Source organism: Plecotus auritus, assembly GCF_963455305.1.
Source record: "Plecotus auritus genome assembly, chromosome: 8".
NCBI classification, from domain to species: Eukaryota; Metazoa; Chordata; class Mammalia; order Chiroptera; family Vespertilionidae; genus Plecotus; species Plecotus auritus.
This window is the reverse complement of record NC_137782.1, coordinates 71,622,488-71,638,350: the sequence shown is the minus strand read 5'-3', so window position 1 is coordinate 71,638,350 and position 15,863 is coordinate 71,622,488. Positions and strand designations below refer to the sequence as shown.

Genomic DNA, 15,863 nt, shown 5'->3' with positions numbered 1-15,863 from the left:
AATAATAATACCCACCTCAGAATGTTTTTGTGAGAATTAAATAGGAAAATTTGGGTAAAGCACCTGGAACAACGTTTGGTACATAAAAATGTGTACTACTGTTATAGGGAATTATGTTTAAAAACTGATTTATTAAAAAATATTAAATGAAAGTTTATCATGGCATTCCTTTTTTACTGTAACAGACATATATGACATAAAACTTACCACTTTAAAATGTCTAGTAGCATTGACCCCATTCATCACTACCATCCATCTCCAGAAATCTCATCTTCCCAAACTGAAACTCCATACTTCTTAAACACTAACTCTCCATTCCCTACTCCCCACCCACTACCGCACTCTGCCCCTGGCAATCACCATTCTATGCCCTGTCTCTATGAATTTGACTACTTTTTGTGCCTCAAATAAGTAGAATCATACAATATTTGTCCTTTCGTGTCTGGCTGATTTCACTTAGTATAATGTGTCCAAATTTCATCCATGTTATAGCACTCAGAAGTCCCTTCTATTTTAAGGCTGAATAATATTCTATTGTATGCATATATCACATTTTGTTTACCCATTCATTGGTCAATGGATATTTTTGTTTCCACCTTTGGGCTATTGCAAATAATGCTGCTGTGAATATGGGTCTACAAATATCAGTTTGTGTCCCTGCTTTCAACTGTTTTCAGTATATATCCAGAGCAGGAGCATATGATAGTTCTATATTTAATTTTTTTAAGGAAATGCCATTCTGTTTTATCCTGATATTCTTAAAATTCACTCTTCACATGCAGTTTGAAATATATCTTTTACAAGGATTGTGCTGTTGCATAAAACTTCATCTGGAATTTTAAAATTTCAAAATTACTTTTAAATAACCAAAAAGACATTTTGTAAACAAATTTGATAGTATAATGAAAGAATAATTTTTAAACTATTTTCAGCTTCTCCTATAAGATTATACACTGAGTTCACAGCAATATTTCCAATAAATCATAGCAATATTATCACTTCTGTTTCATCATCTGCACTTGTAGATTCAGGCAAAATATATGTTTCCAACAGGCTGCACACAGCACACATCCCCACTTCCAGGTGAATCTGAGATTCACCTGGAAGTGTAACTTATTCTCGGGTCACTTCCTTTTCTTATCAGTGTCTGACAAGATTCTAACCAAAATCTTGGTGACAATTCACTTCAGGGATCTCAGACAATCAAATATTAAAGTTAGGAGAGTAAAGCTACTCAAAATTTCTGGAACACCATAGGCTGCCTTGCTGTTTCAGCTACTGCTATTTCTAAGCTATTCCTTCTCCTCCTTCAAAATTAAAGCTCCTTTGTTCAATATTTTCTTGACCCCTCTCTTCCGGCCACAGATCCTGTTAAATGATCATTTATCTCGGCTCCCTGCCTGTTTCCTCCATAATCAACCTCTAACATTCCAAGATCAGCTGGAACTTGGCATTCTTACCATGCAAGGCTGGATTTGACCCAGAAATACACGAATATCCATTTTCAATGCCACCTGCTTTTTTTCCATCTCCCACATAGCTGCAAGTTTCTATATTCTCCCCATACCAAAGTAGCCACTCAATCCAGATCTCAATTATTCTTAATTGTCACAACATGTGCTCTAATTTGGAGTTTGAAATACACGGTCACCCTTCATTTCCCAGGCAACTGCAGATGGATTAGGACTCTTGCAGCATTTTACTGCAGAAAATGGAGACAACTTTCAGTCCATTGTTCACTTTCTCTCTCTCCGTCAATACCTATGAGACGTATGTTCCATTGCATGGTGGTTTTCAAACTTGTGAATGCATCAGATTTTACCAGGAGGGTTTGTTAAAACACAGATTGGTGAGCCCTTCCCCCAGGGTTTCTCAATTAACAGATCTGGGAAGGATCCTGAGAATCTGCATCTCAAATAAGCTCTCAGTGCTGCGACTGCTATGCTGGTCCAAGGACTACTCTTTGAGATCCATTGGCCGAGGCCTACAATGGGTGAGGCTTTGGATCAGGAACACAGTGAGGTGACGGCCTGTGGAGCACAGTGAGCTTAAAATGTAAGCAAACACATGTCTTGTAAATGTACGGCCTCTAACAAAGAAGGCAACTTTCATTTGCTTATTTAAAGGAATAAGATATGTTTCCAATAAACATCCAACTTGAAAAAGAGAACACTAATATATATACCAGTATACCTGTTTTAAGTTAGTAATAGTGGATGATGTACGTCCATTTACTCCTCTTTATTTAAAAGGAACCATTTTACTCTCATCCCTATCTCACCAATAGTGAAGACTAATATAATGATATAGAAGGTTTTGCAATGTGCTGTTTTGCAGCTTACATGAATTCCCCAAAAGGTCTTTAGGGCAAAGAAAAAGGACAGTCAAGGGACAAAGTAAAGGACCGCTACAAAACCCCAACATCCACAAGAAAAACATTTCAGCAAAAGAGTCATTGAAATCAACATTAATATTACAAAGACCTATCATTATTACAATGGTTTTCTCATCAATGTGCTGTTATGAATCAACTGTATGCCTGAATATACAGTTATATGAAAGTATATATCAAAAAAGATGAACTGTAAAACTAAATAACATAAATCCCTTTAAAACAGGATACATAGAAAAAGCAGGCGGAGGATTTGAAGATGGCAGTGTAGGTAAATGCCTGTACTCACCACATCCCACAACCACAACAAAATTACAAATAAAATACAGAACCATCATCCAAAACTGCTGGAAAGCTGGCTGAATGGAAGCCCTACAACTAGAAAAGTAAAGAACAAAGCACACTGAGACTGGTAGGAGGTGTGGAAACACAGAAAAAACTGGTCCGCACCCACGTGTGCCTCTTTTTTAATCAGGAGGGAGATCCTCTCTGTGGAGGCCGCCAGGAGGAGCGAGGGGTCCCAGCCCCACACCAGACCCCCAGCCCAGGGTCCCAAAGCTGGGAAAAGAACTACGAGCTATAAAATCCAGTGCGGATTGGGGCTCAGTGACACATAGGCTGCTGGAGACCCAGCTGTTCCTCTTAAAAGGCCTGCACCACAAACTGAACTTACAAGGGCCCGATCCATCTGAGCTCCAGCGCCAGGGCGAGGCTCTGGGAAACACAGACACATACGAGGAGGAACTGGATTCTCTGGCATCCAGGCAGGAACTCGGGGGTGGCTTTCTCCCAGACAGAGGTGCTTGCAGGTATCCTTGTTTCTATGCTGGGACCTCCTGAGTCACAGGGCAGACTGGCAGCCATTTCTGTTTGCTCCGCCCTGGTGATTTCGTAAGACCCTGCCTCATCCAATTTACAACCACACCCAAACTGCGTGCAGCAGCTTTTGCATATGAATGACCTTTTCTTGCTCAGGGTAAAAATCTTTCAAACAAGCTGCAGCTGGGTCAGGGAGCCCCAAACCTATCAATAAAAGGTCCAAGACCCAGCAGGAGAACCAGCACCAGCCTGCCTTGCTTCATAGCTGGGCCTCATCAGGGTACTTCCAAACCCAATACAAAGAGGAGGAATTCGCAGATCTCTGTGTAGCTCCTGTTGGGTGGCCTCAGGCAGTGGCTGACTTTGCACCTCCCTGGAGACCCAAGAGCCAGTGTACCCAGTGGTCAGTGTCAGACCATAGCAGATTACAACTCTATACGACCATAAGAGACACACTCAAGGGGCAGACTCAGTGAGCACTAAAGCCCCACTGAAGCAAATCCTGCTCCACAGGATGTCTGATGCACAGAAGCTCTCCCACTGTAGTCCCAGCTGGTCCCCAGTGACACCAACAGCAATCAGGTGTCAACTATAACAAGACTGTGCTCACAGCCCACAAAGGGGTGCACCTAGAGCTCCCAGCTCAAGTGACTGGGGAGGCTGAGCCACTGGGTCCTGTAGAACACCTACTGCACAAGAGCACTCTACTAACTCAAGGAGACATAGCAGCTCTACCCAATACATAGAAACAAACACAGGGAAGCAGCCAAAATGCGGAGACAAAGAAACATGTCACAAACGAAAGAAATGGAAGAAAGCAATCTACTGGGTATAGAGTTCAAAACCACGGTTATAAAGTTACTCAAGAATCTTCTAGAAACCTCCAAAAAGATGGAAACATCAATGAGAATCATTGATTGGCTGTCTCCTGCACACCCCCTATTAAAAATCGAGCCCACATTGCCAAAACCGGTTTGGCTCAGTGGATAGAGCGTCGGCCTGCGGACTGAAAGGTCCCGGGTTCGATTCCGGTCAAGGGCATGTAACTTGGTTGTAAGCACATCCCCGGTAGGAGGTGTGCATGAGGCAGCTGATCGATGTTTCTCTCTCATTGATGTTTCTGACTATCTATCCCTCTTCCTTCCTCTCTGTAAAAAATCAATAAAATATAAAAAAAAAAAAAATCGAGCCCACAAGCTGGGCCTGTGCCCCGACTGGTAATCGAACTGTGACCTCCTGGTTCATAGGTCCACACTAAACCACTGAGCCATGCTGGCGAGGCTGATTGGTTATTTTGAAAAAGCTCCTGGTCATAACCCTGGAGGAACAAAGAGCTCTCTCTCTCTCTTTCTGTGACCCATACTCGCCCTCGTGGCAAATTGCTGGGGCCACAAAGAACTAAGCTTTAATATGAAACAGAAACTCTGGACACTGGCCTTTGTTTTGGCCTTGATGAAGACCAGATTGGCCTTTTTCCATGGCAGGACAGACAGAGACGGAACATTGGGAACCCAGGAGGGGAACTCCTTTAATTTTGCATCACAAATAAATCTTGCCACACCACAATCTCCCGTGCATGGGTCCTTGGAATGCTTTCCTCACAACCCCATGGAAGAGACTAATTTCCACAGGCAACATAACTAATTTTGAGTCCTTGGGCATGTCGAGTCACTAGCCTCATAGTTTGTTCTTATGCAAAATGGGAATAATAATACTTGCTCTTTTCCTACCACTCAGGTGCTCTTAATGACTGCATGGGGGTAAATGTAAATAAATAATAGTGCTTCACAAGTATAAGTTCCTGTTATAAATATCACTCTTACTGAATTCTAGAGGCAGCATTATAGCAAAACTCTATTTTACTCAAGAGTAATATTGAAAGAGAAAATTACAGAGAATGTCTAGATTGCTATTGCACATTAGGGCTGAGAATCATGAAAACCTAGACCCATGAGAGACCATATTGGGCAGAGGTTAGGGAAGGAAACAAAAACCTCTCTAGAATCTGTGGACATAAAGGAATTTAATTCCAGACAAGTAAGCTCTTGGCAGAATCCCTTGAAGGTCTGGAAAAGTGGGCTTCAGACTGGGCCTCCATGAATGAGCCCCGAACACCACAGCTAAGGAGAGCTATTGCCTCCATCACACTCAGAAAGGTGAGCGATCAAGAAGGAACCCCTGGAGTCAAAAACACACCATCTTAGTTGAAGACAAAGGGAAAGTAATCTGAAAACAGGGGGCAGCCACTATCACCATTGGCTCTCTCTACCCAAGGAAGATTACCGAAGATAAGACTTCTTCAGTATCTCACTCATCTGCAGAAACAACCAAGAGAATGCTGAAAGGTAGCCTCTTTCACATTTCTGCCTTCCAAATCTCCTATGAGTGCATGGAATACTGGTGTCACTTCATTGGCAGCCAAAATATTGGATGCCTCAAGGAAGTCTAGCAAGTGCAGCTTTAGATTTCCAGACTCTGTGTTACATAAAGTCCCCCTAAGAGGATGTGGGAATGGATATTAAGTAAGACTCAACCATATCCTAGACAGCGCATCTAAGAAAACATCATGGTTAACACCCTTCATTTTTCTTTTTTAAATTGACTAGACCACTTGCTGACTTGCTCTGTGGTCTTCCATCTCCTTTTTGAGCACCTATGGCCTCTCTATAAAATTAATCAAATTAACTTTTCCTTACCTAACTCATAGACAAGTTCCTAAACTCAGAAGTTTTTAACAGAAAAATAATCTCTTAATCGCCTAGGTATCAATGTTACTCATTGATATCCACCATGACTAGTTCAGGGAAAAGTGTTTTTCTTACTAGGTAATCCATTTTCCCTGAACTTGCTCATAAAATTTCAATGCAGTAAAAAGAAACAAAACATTAAGCCAACATTGTTAACTAAAAAAGCCCTTGAAATTAAAAACATATGTAGGATGCTTTTAATTCTGTTTTAGTAGTAAGTATTTTTCTTATTTTATGTGACCATCTGTTTCCCCATTCACAATAATCGAGTTTCTTGATAAATGTATAGATTTAGTTGACCTCAATTAATGCATATACCTATATACCTAAGAATTTGTTCAATACAGGTTTTTATAATTTCCAAAAATTGAAATTAACATGTGAAGAAGATAATAAAATCAAATAACAGAGCTTAAAGAGCTCAGAGGGGAATCAGAAAGATTCTTAAAGAGTCTAGCCTTCTTCTTATGCTGTTTCAGTTTTTTACAGAAACTGATGGCTTCCTTAGGCTCTCATGTATGAGTGATCTCAAAAATATGTCTCACCTGTGTTCCTTTCCCTACTGATACATAGGGACACATGGCTCTGATTGGGGGGTCAGACCTGGCATAGATGGGGAAAGGGAGCGTTATGAAATCTGTCTGAGCAGATGGAATTTATGACATGATCTGAAAAAGGCTGCGTGAACCTAATATTAGCTCAGGCAGCAGGAAAACTAACGTTTTCCGTTACCAAGGATTTGTTATTTATGAGAGATTCATAGCGTTAGTCAGCAATTCACAATCAATGCCAATCCATTTTCTGTTGGCATTCCTTGTTCATGATAACATGAAACAATCCCGATAAAGCAATATTTAACTACAGGTTACTAAGTGCAACATAAAAAAAGCAAAATGTTCCTGTCCCATTTAAATGTCACTGCAGGTAAACATAATTTGAAACTACTTATTGATAGGTTAAACTTTCAAGGCAAGTATTAGAGATATGCTAACAGGCAGAGCAAATTGTCCTAATGCACCATAGATTGGGATAGCAACGTCAGGCAAGATAACAGAGAAAACTTATGAGAGAAAAATACAGTGCAGAAACAGCCCTCTAATAATCTGCTTGTCTGTGCCCATAACAGCCTACATGCACGACATTTCCTTACTAAATTACTAGAGCTTGAACTCTTTCCTCCTTTGGGGCATTCATTACACCTGCCTCACTTCTCAGACTTCATCTTCGGACAGATAAGGACCAATTCAAGTGCCTTCTAAACAGAAAATAAGTCAGTTTTGTTGATATTGTTCAAGAGGGTTCATCCAGCAATAATTAAAAATGCTTTAGGCTAAAGAGGGTTTGTTTCCTCAGAAAATAAAAATAGCTTTATTAGATAAAAAGCAGGCAAAACTTTATCTGTGGAGTTGTAAGTTGGGATCATTGTTACCCAAGATGGGCAGGGGGGCATAGGGACTGGAAGGGCGCACCCAGGGACATGAGGGGCTGGCACTGCTGTTCCTTGCTCTATAGCTGCTTCCAGAGGAACTTGTTTTGTGAAAATAGATTCAGCTGGACACAAGATTTGTGTGTTTTCCTGAACGTATGTTACACTCTGATAAAAGCTTAAAAGAGCTTTATTTGGAATAATATTCTCACATTTAGGTTACAGTTATTACTGCCAATGAGAAAGTCACCACATCTCTTTGGAAAAGAAAAATGGACTGACTATCAGGGCATATTCAAGTGGCATTTTGAGGGGACCTGCCAGCCTTCCCTTCTAAAACCTGTGAAGGCCCCATCCAGATCCAGCACCTGCCAACCAGAGCTGCCTCTTCCCTATTTCCCAAAACCTTTTCAAAGCGAACGCTGCTGAATGCCCACCTCAGAAACCCTTCCCCTCTGCCTCCTCGGCAATCTTGTCATCATAACTGCAGGTTCAATGCAATACAAAAGTTCTAACTATGCTTTTGTGTAGGGTGCTGGGAAATGTGCACTAGACTAGCATGCTTTTAGTATTATCATCACCTGTTTTAGCTGTGGGGAGGTGGGAATGGGGAGTGGATGAGAGGGAGGAGGGAGATACTTGTTTTAAATCCACAGGGCATCAATGCAAATGAGCCAGGCTAGCAATTATGTTTTGAATGTTAGATTATGCTTGTAAGGCAGATTGTACGATGTAAGATTAATATATATATATATTAATTCTTGCTAAATTACAAGAGTTTTCTTTAACTGTTTTGTCCTTCTAGGAATCATACTTGTGTACTTACTGTGTGTGTGTGTGTGTGTGTGTATTGTTTTATTAAGTGGAAATAAAACTTTTGGATGCTTTGTCAACTGACTTGCTTTTTGTTTGGATTCATTTTTCTCTCAAACACCTGGATTATAAAAAAGAAGGAATTGTTCTTTTTAAATACAAAATATGAAAATCAAAGCATACCTTAGAGGACATGGAAGGTCTGGATCTCCTACTGACAGAACAGAAGCGTCTAACACATGCTGACCACTGTGAGATAAAACTCGTGGCCCTGTAACTACAGGGGAGACAATAGCGTCTTAAAACGCGTTTTACTGGGGCTTCCTGTATGTCAGACAGTAGACAAAGCAATTCATAAGCCTTCCCTCACTTGACCTTCACAGCTGTTTTGTGCTGCAGGAAATATTACAATGCTCGCATTACAGATGAGGAAAGGGAGGTTGCAATGCATTTAGTAACTTACCACAGTGAGATCTGAATTTGGAGGGTGAGAGTGGAGACAAAGAAAGAACAGACAGAGGAGAAGCCTTCCAAGCTCCAGAGGTTGTGGAACAAAGAGACAGGGTTCTCAGATGTTAAATAGGGCGAATCAGGGGTGGGGTGGCCTACTGTATGGTTTCTGTCCTTCCTCTTGCCCTCCACATCCTCTCTAATACAGAGCAAGGCCAAACACCAGAAATGAGAGGGGACCACACTCACAATCTCCCAAGCTCCCTAAACTGAGTTGGAGAAAGTAAGCCCTTCCACTGTCGGTCTCCCATAATGGTCACAGACCTTTACACACACCTCAACCATCAGAGCTTGATAATATACAAATGCAAAATAAAAGCAAGAATCAAGTGGCCCTTTGAAATCACTAGTGAAACAGGTAGCCACGATAGGTCAGTCCTTTATCGGCTGACCAAGTTCCGGAGTTCAAGGTTTGGCCTTGCTATTCAGACACTGAAATACTTCCATATGCCCCCAGAGAACCTGAGGGCCCTCAGACCTCTCCATGGATCAGGCAAAAGCAAAGTTAATGCCTGGCAATGGTGCAACAGGGTATCTTCAGAACCCTGCTCCAGCTCATCACCCACCTGCTATTTGTTGTGATGCGCTAGTTCCCATGGCAAAGCTTTTGACTACCACGCTTAGAGTCCAGAGCCTCACCCTGACATTGGTAGATAGCCAATAGATTATGCAGGGCAGTGCAAGTCTGGGTGACATCTTCCATTCCATAGGGTGTTCAGGACAATGGGAATGGTAATTATAGTGCTTTAATCACCCAAGGAACAAGAGATAATCTCTTTACAATAGTAAATAGCCCCAAACTCATCATGTTCAAATGTTCCATTATGCTTTCTAATGGACTATTGAGAATTGCTTTATGAGTTTGCCCAGCCTTCTTGTTAAAGACCAGAGAGCAGGATTCTACATTTTTAAGTGAGATGAGATATTTGAGAGTTTTTAAAGGTATTTCCAGCATTTACTTTTCTTCTAGACAAGCAGGTACAGAGATTCCCCTGGTAGCAGGTATTTTCCAAAGTCAGGGTCAAAAGGCCTCCCCTGCACCAGACAGAAAAATCAGACTAGACGGCCTCTCAAAAATCTTCTTTTCTTCCCCTTTCTTACACCCCCACTAGAGGCAGGTGAAAATGCTGAAAATTTTTCATTGCACATAAGAAATTCAAAAGAAATGTATAAAGGTGAAGTGAGCCAGCCTGAGCATCAGATATAGGATTGCCCAGGATTATGTCACTGAGGTCTTTCTACCGCTTAGGTAGCAACTGGATGACTTTCTCAAAATGCAAACACAGAGATAAAATAAAATTCCCAAACCATCGAAAATTTACACAGGCCAACAACATTGCGCTGTGCATCGCACTTTTCAAATTCTTTCACAAATCTTATCTCAGTGGTGTCAAAGTGTGGTTCCTCAGGCCAGCAGCAGCAGCAGCCTCACTCAAACCTAATGAGAAAAGCAGATCCCCAGGTCCCACCTCCAACCTCCTGAATCAGAAACTGAGGGTGGGACTCAGCAATCTGACTCTTACCAAGCCCTCCAGATGTCTCTGATGCACATTCAAGTGTTAGAAATGCTGCTTTATCCTATCGGCTACTCCCAACTATTAGATGAAATGGGTAGGAAATGTGGCATTCTCAGTTTGCCCAAGAGGCAGCCAAGATTCAGAGAAGTTAACTGATTAACCTAAAGTCACGCAGCTGACTGACAAAGAACCAGGGGGTTAACCCTGGCCTTTGGACTCTCTTTTGTCTTCAACACAGACTTGCTCAGATACAATCTATTACCCAGGTCACCTAAACTGGCTTGGTTCTAGAAGGGCAAATATGAATTGGGAAGGGAAGAGGGGTGACCCCTGGGGAGAATACAGGCCACCTAGGAAAGCCTGGGTCCCTCTCAGTCCGTAGGTCACCATGGAGGCCAACAGAGCCGAGAAACGTGCAGGATAATTCATCATATTCCAGATAATTTGACTCCTGGGTATAGTCTGGGTTCTTCCCTACAAAAGGTCAGAGATTCTACTGCTCAGAGGGAGGTCTCACCTTCAGGTGGTGTTTGACTAGTGACCTCTCCATTACTCATTGCATCACTCACATTGCATCTCTATATCACTGGTGTTGTTGATAATTTCCTGTCTTCTCTACCTAGCATGTAAGGTCTGTATCAGCTGGGATTTTGTCCACTTTCCTCACCACTCCCAGAATCTAATGCAGGGCCTGGCATCATCAGTAGGTGAAGAACAAATATATGTGACAGGAATGAAAATAATAAAAATAATCTACCTGGATTTATCAAACTATGTTTCCATAGAAGACCTTCATTTTCAAAGTGACACTGGATATTTTCCTCCAAACAAGACATTCTGGAGAATTATTTAAAATATAGTTTAAAATTATCATCGTGAATAAATCCCTGAGACGATGCTGGAATTCCTTTTCATTCTGTACTACCTATTTCTTCCTTCTGCCCTTCATTCTCTTTTTCAGTAAATCCATCATCACATTAACTCTCTATTTGAAGATCACAAGATGGGCTAGACTGTTTTATTATTGAATTTTCTTTTTTGCTGTCTTCCCCTGACACAAACAAAGCATTTACTCTGAGACTAAACTTGTTGTTTAGATTCTATTCCATTTACAAAACATCCGGTCATTAGACTGGACCAGAAAGAGAAAAGTGTCAAGCCCACAGTGAAAGGATGCATGTTTACATTCTGGTGCACAGAGGTTAGTAATTGGCATGAGCTTTCAAGGAAGCTGTGGCTCTGACTCCAAGTTCCATTTGCACTTCCAACTGTACAAAACAGACACACAGACCCACTCAGCTAAGTAATTGGACTCGCTACCTGTAATATTTAAATTGTTTTCAGACACTGCAAAATGGTTTAAGAAGATTAAAGAAAAATACCCTGGAGGATAATAGGCTATAATTTACTAGGTGGAAAAGCTTTTCAACAAGAAATACGCCTCATTTTCCTATAATTCTTCCTGTTTAAAGAGATGTCTTAGTCATTTGGACCTAAATTTCCTTAGATCCTGGAAGCTAGGTTTGTGTTCTTGTCAAACATCTTGAATGACACCCAGGACACCAAATTGATCCTGTAAAGTCTTCCATCTGAAGATTTCAGCAAGATTAATTTAAATGTTTGAAAGCAATTAGGTGGTGGGGGGATAACTTGAAATCCTAGGGTCCAGGGCTCATGTGAAACACTGCAGATCGGACAGGAAGGAGGCTGCAGCTAAGCTCTGCCCAACCTGGTAAAAGATGTAGGTAAACTGTGGGGGAATGTCTTGACAGATGTGTTTCAAGATAAGGACTGCAACCAGTTCAGTTCTCAAAAACTAGCCCTCCCTATGGCCGCAGGCCCATTGAGCCCTCCTGGACCCTCCCTCAGTGGCCCTCCTCTGCTCTCTAGCCCTCCTCCTCAGGTGCGTCTTCCCCAGCCCTTCTCAGTGCCCCTCACTCTGGAGCCAGGAGCTTAAGTTGGCATCAGTGACCACCTGTCGGCTGGACCGCGGTGTCCCGTGCCATGTAGGCTCCCAGGGAAGCGCTAAGGAGGGTGAGCAGTCACTAAACAGTTTCGGATGTCGTGGCTGTTCCTTTATTGCAAGAGGGCAAGGAGGTAACAGCGGTGCGTCTGCGGACGGAGAAGGGCGCGTCTAGTTCACACACCGGCGCTACCCAGCCGGTCCCAACTTCACACTGTCCACTTTTCAAACTCTCAGGACTCGCCACGAGGCAAAGCTTGCCCCTCCTGATCCACTGGGGTGCCTGCCAGACCCAGTTAGGATGGCAAGTCCTGAGCCCCTAGAACACAGGAGCGCGCGCAAAGCCCTGCCCTTTGCTCCCCGCCTCAGCAGTCATCAACCCGTGCCCCCAAGGCCGACCCCACGGGCTCCCTGGGCGCCCATTGCATAACGCGCCCCTCGCCCCACCCCCACACCACCCACCCCACCGCCTTGCCCAATGCCCCCGCCAGCGCCCCAGCCCGATCCCCCAATACTTACATCATCCCACTTGACGAATTTGGTGCCCTTCTTGAGGCTGTCGGACACACACACGGGCTTGAGTTGCAAAGCGTGCACTCCGGGCTGAGCCCCGGCCATCTGGGCTCATCGGGGCTCCGGGCGGCCCGGGCGATCGCGGCAGGGACGGGACGCTGGGCACGGGCTCCTCGCTCTGCTCCAGGGGCTCTCGACTCTGTGCCCCCGCCGGCCTCCCCCGGCCTCCCGGCCTCCACACCACCTCCGGCGCGGCTCAGCAAGCGGGGCACGCGGGGGCCAGGCGCCCGGCCATGCCCCGGGCGGGAAGCGGGGTCGGGCACCCGCGGTGGCTGCGGAGCTTCCGAGGGCGAGGAGAAGCCGAGCTGGGCAGCGCCGGCTGCCAGCCACCGCCGGATACTGCTCCTCGGCCGCCGCCGCCTCCGAGCGCACCATTCAGCACATCCTCTATATACAGAGGGAGAGAGCGAGTGACACACGCTCCGCGCCCCCCCTCCCCACCGCCCTGCTCCTTTCCCTCCTCCCTTCTCCCCGCCACCCGCGCGCGCTTGGTCCCTCCTTCCCCTGGCGGCTTCCAGCACAACTTTGCGCGCAGGGTCAGGCGGCGGGAAGCGGGGCCGCAGCGGCACCTTTCGGCTCCTGGGCCGCACTGCAGCCAAAGCCCGCGCCTCCCGCACGCACTCTGAACTGCCCCGATGCCTGGTTGCTGGGGCACCAGCGGGTGTCCTGGAGCCCTAAAGTCCCTAGGGTTTTCTGGGGAACTTGAGCGGGAGCCTGCGAGTGTCTTTGGATCTAAACTGAGTGGGAAAGAGAGCCTTCGTGAGGGATCAGAGAGGCAAACCGCGGCTTTCCTCTCTAGCTGGAGCTCTCCAGCAGCGGCCGCAAACCCTCTTTTTGAAAAGACAATTATTATTTATCAGTAGAGAAGAGAGCAATTGAGAGGCTTGGAATGAGAGCTCTTTGGGGAAACCTCTCCGCCCCTGATAGTTTGCAGCGCGCTGGTTTTGAAGCCCTGGCATGCGGTTAAGTTTTGATTTTGAGATAGTATGCCTGTCCTCAGGGAAACACAAGGCCCCATCGTGTGTGTGTGTGTGTGTGTGTGTGTGTGTGTGTGTGTGTAGGGGAGGGGGAGAGAGAGAGAGAGAGAGAGAGAGAGAGAGAGAGAGAGAGAGAGAGAGAGAGAGAGAGAGAGAGAGAGAGAGGAGAGAAAGAGAGAGAGAAACTTGCTCATTTAGGAACATAGGTCTAAGAATGTTTGTCTTCACTCATTCAACAAACATTTCTCATTTCTTTTTTTCTAAAAGAAAGGGATAACCCCATCCGAATGGATAAAATTTAAAAGACTGATAATACCAGTGTTTGAGAGGAGGTGGAGAAACTGGAAATCCCATTCATTGCTGGAGAGGGTGTAAAATGATAAAACCACTTTGGAGAACAGTGTCTTATAAAGTTAAACATTTACTTATGATAAAACACAGAACTTCCATCCCTAAGTATTTATTCAAGAGAAACGAAAGCATATGTTTATCCCGCCTTGTGCAGCAATGTTCATAGCTTTCCGCATAATAGTCAAAACTAGAAATCACAAATATCAATCAACAGGTGAATAAATAATTGTGGTATGCCCAAACAATGGAATACTATTTAGCAATTTAAAAAAATGGACATACTACCTAGTGAAAGAAGCTGGACAAAAATAAAGTACAAACTGCAGGATTCCATTAGAAGAATTCTAAAATAGGCAAACTAGTCTATGTTGACTAAAGCACATCCATGGTTGCCTGAGGCTAGGAGTGAGCAGGGATTGCATGGGAAAGGGCACCAGAGAACTTTTAGAGGTTTTAGTAATTATCTTTTTTATGTATCAACACTCATGGAACTGTCTGCCTAGAAGTAATGAATTTTATTGTAAGTAAATTATATCTCAATAAAGTTGATTTTTTAAAGAGAAACAAAATGAACAAAGAATGAAAGAAACATTCCTTTCTCTTATGTATTTGTTCTCCCTGTCTTCTACGCTGGGGCTTCTAAAACCCAATGTTTATCAACTCAGTCAAAATATTACCAAAAAGCTGATGGATAAAGTGGCTATTAAATATTTTAATGCATTCAAAAAACATTTCTTGATCACCAACTGTCTGATAATTACATGGACAGTTCAGTGAACACAACCCCTGACTCCTGCTCCTGTGGGGGCCTTGCCTTGTCCTTGTAAGCCACCAGCTACAAAGAATCTCTGTAGGAACTGACTTGTTTAATTTGGTCACATGTCCCTAAACTTAAAACTGAGTATACTGCCCATAGACCTAACCAGCGGCTTTGGCTTCTCTCACAGAAGGCACCCGTCACATTCTCACATTGCCTTTCTTTACTTTAGAGGACTGCAACAAAACTCTACTTCCAGGGTTCCTGGCCTTCCCAATTGTTCTTAAAACTGATCCTACCTGAGGTATTCTTTTCTCTTTTCCTTTCTATCTTTCTTTCCCCCACAACATCTTAGTTATCTACTGGAAAGATTATTCGTCAAATAGGTTTTACCCACCACACTGGCTTAGGAAAGCAAAACAGACAGGGGATGTGCCCTCTAGAAGAGGGATTTGGAGGATTAGAAATGGGCTCTAGCTAAATGAGAAGGCAGACTGAGTCTCTTCCTGGGGGTGTATTGCATCATTGTTCTCTGTTCCTTTTCCATGTGACCTTGCAGTTGTCAACTACAGATCCTGTGTCTATCCACTCTATTGCTGTTGGGCAATATGACTTGCTTTGGTCAATGAGATGTTAGAAAATGTATCATGAGCAAAGGCTTGAAATATGCTTGTGAGGTTTAGCATACCTTCTTGGGTTTCTTGTCATTGCTGTGACATAAACATATCTCAAGGAGCGATATGATGCAGACCTAGGTCCAACCTGCAGCTTGCAGGCAAATCCAACAGAACCTATAGTAGATCTGCCATAACCCAGCCAACCTGAAGACATATGAGCATGACAATAAATACTCATTGTTGAATGACACTGAGCTGTGGGGTCATTTGTTACATGCCATTATTGTGGCAAGAGCTGGTTGAGTCATTCATCTATTATTCTTGATTCTTCCCAGCTGTTGCTGTGAATGTGAATTGTAAGGAGGCTAAAGCTGTATAATTCTCAACGGTGTTTTTCTTCC

The 15,863-nt window shown here is 43.7% G+C and overlaps 1 protein-coding gene across 2 annotated transcripts in view; it reads right to left on the bottom strand.

The window, feature by feature from the left end:
* PLCB1 (phospholipase C beta 1) overlaps positions 1-13,250 on the bottom strand; it is a 660,162-nt gene extending 646,912 nt beyond the window's left edge. For both annotated transcript variants that reach the window (XM_080685590.1, XM_080685589.1), the window contains exon 1: positions 12,707-13,250. In XM_080685590.1, the coding sequence (XP_080541716.1) occupies positions 12,707-12,805 (99 nt within the window). In that variant the 5' untranslated portion in view covers positions 12,806-13,250. The remainder of the gene's footprint in view (positions 1-12,706) is intronic.
* Positions 13,251-15,863: the final 2,613 nt, after the last annotated feature.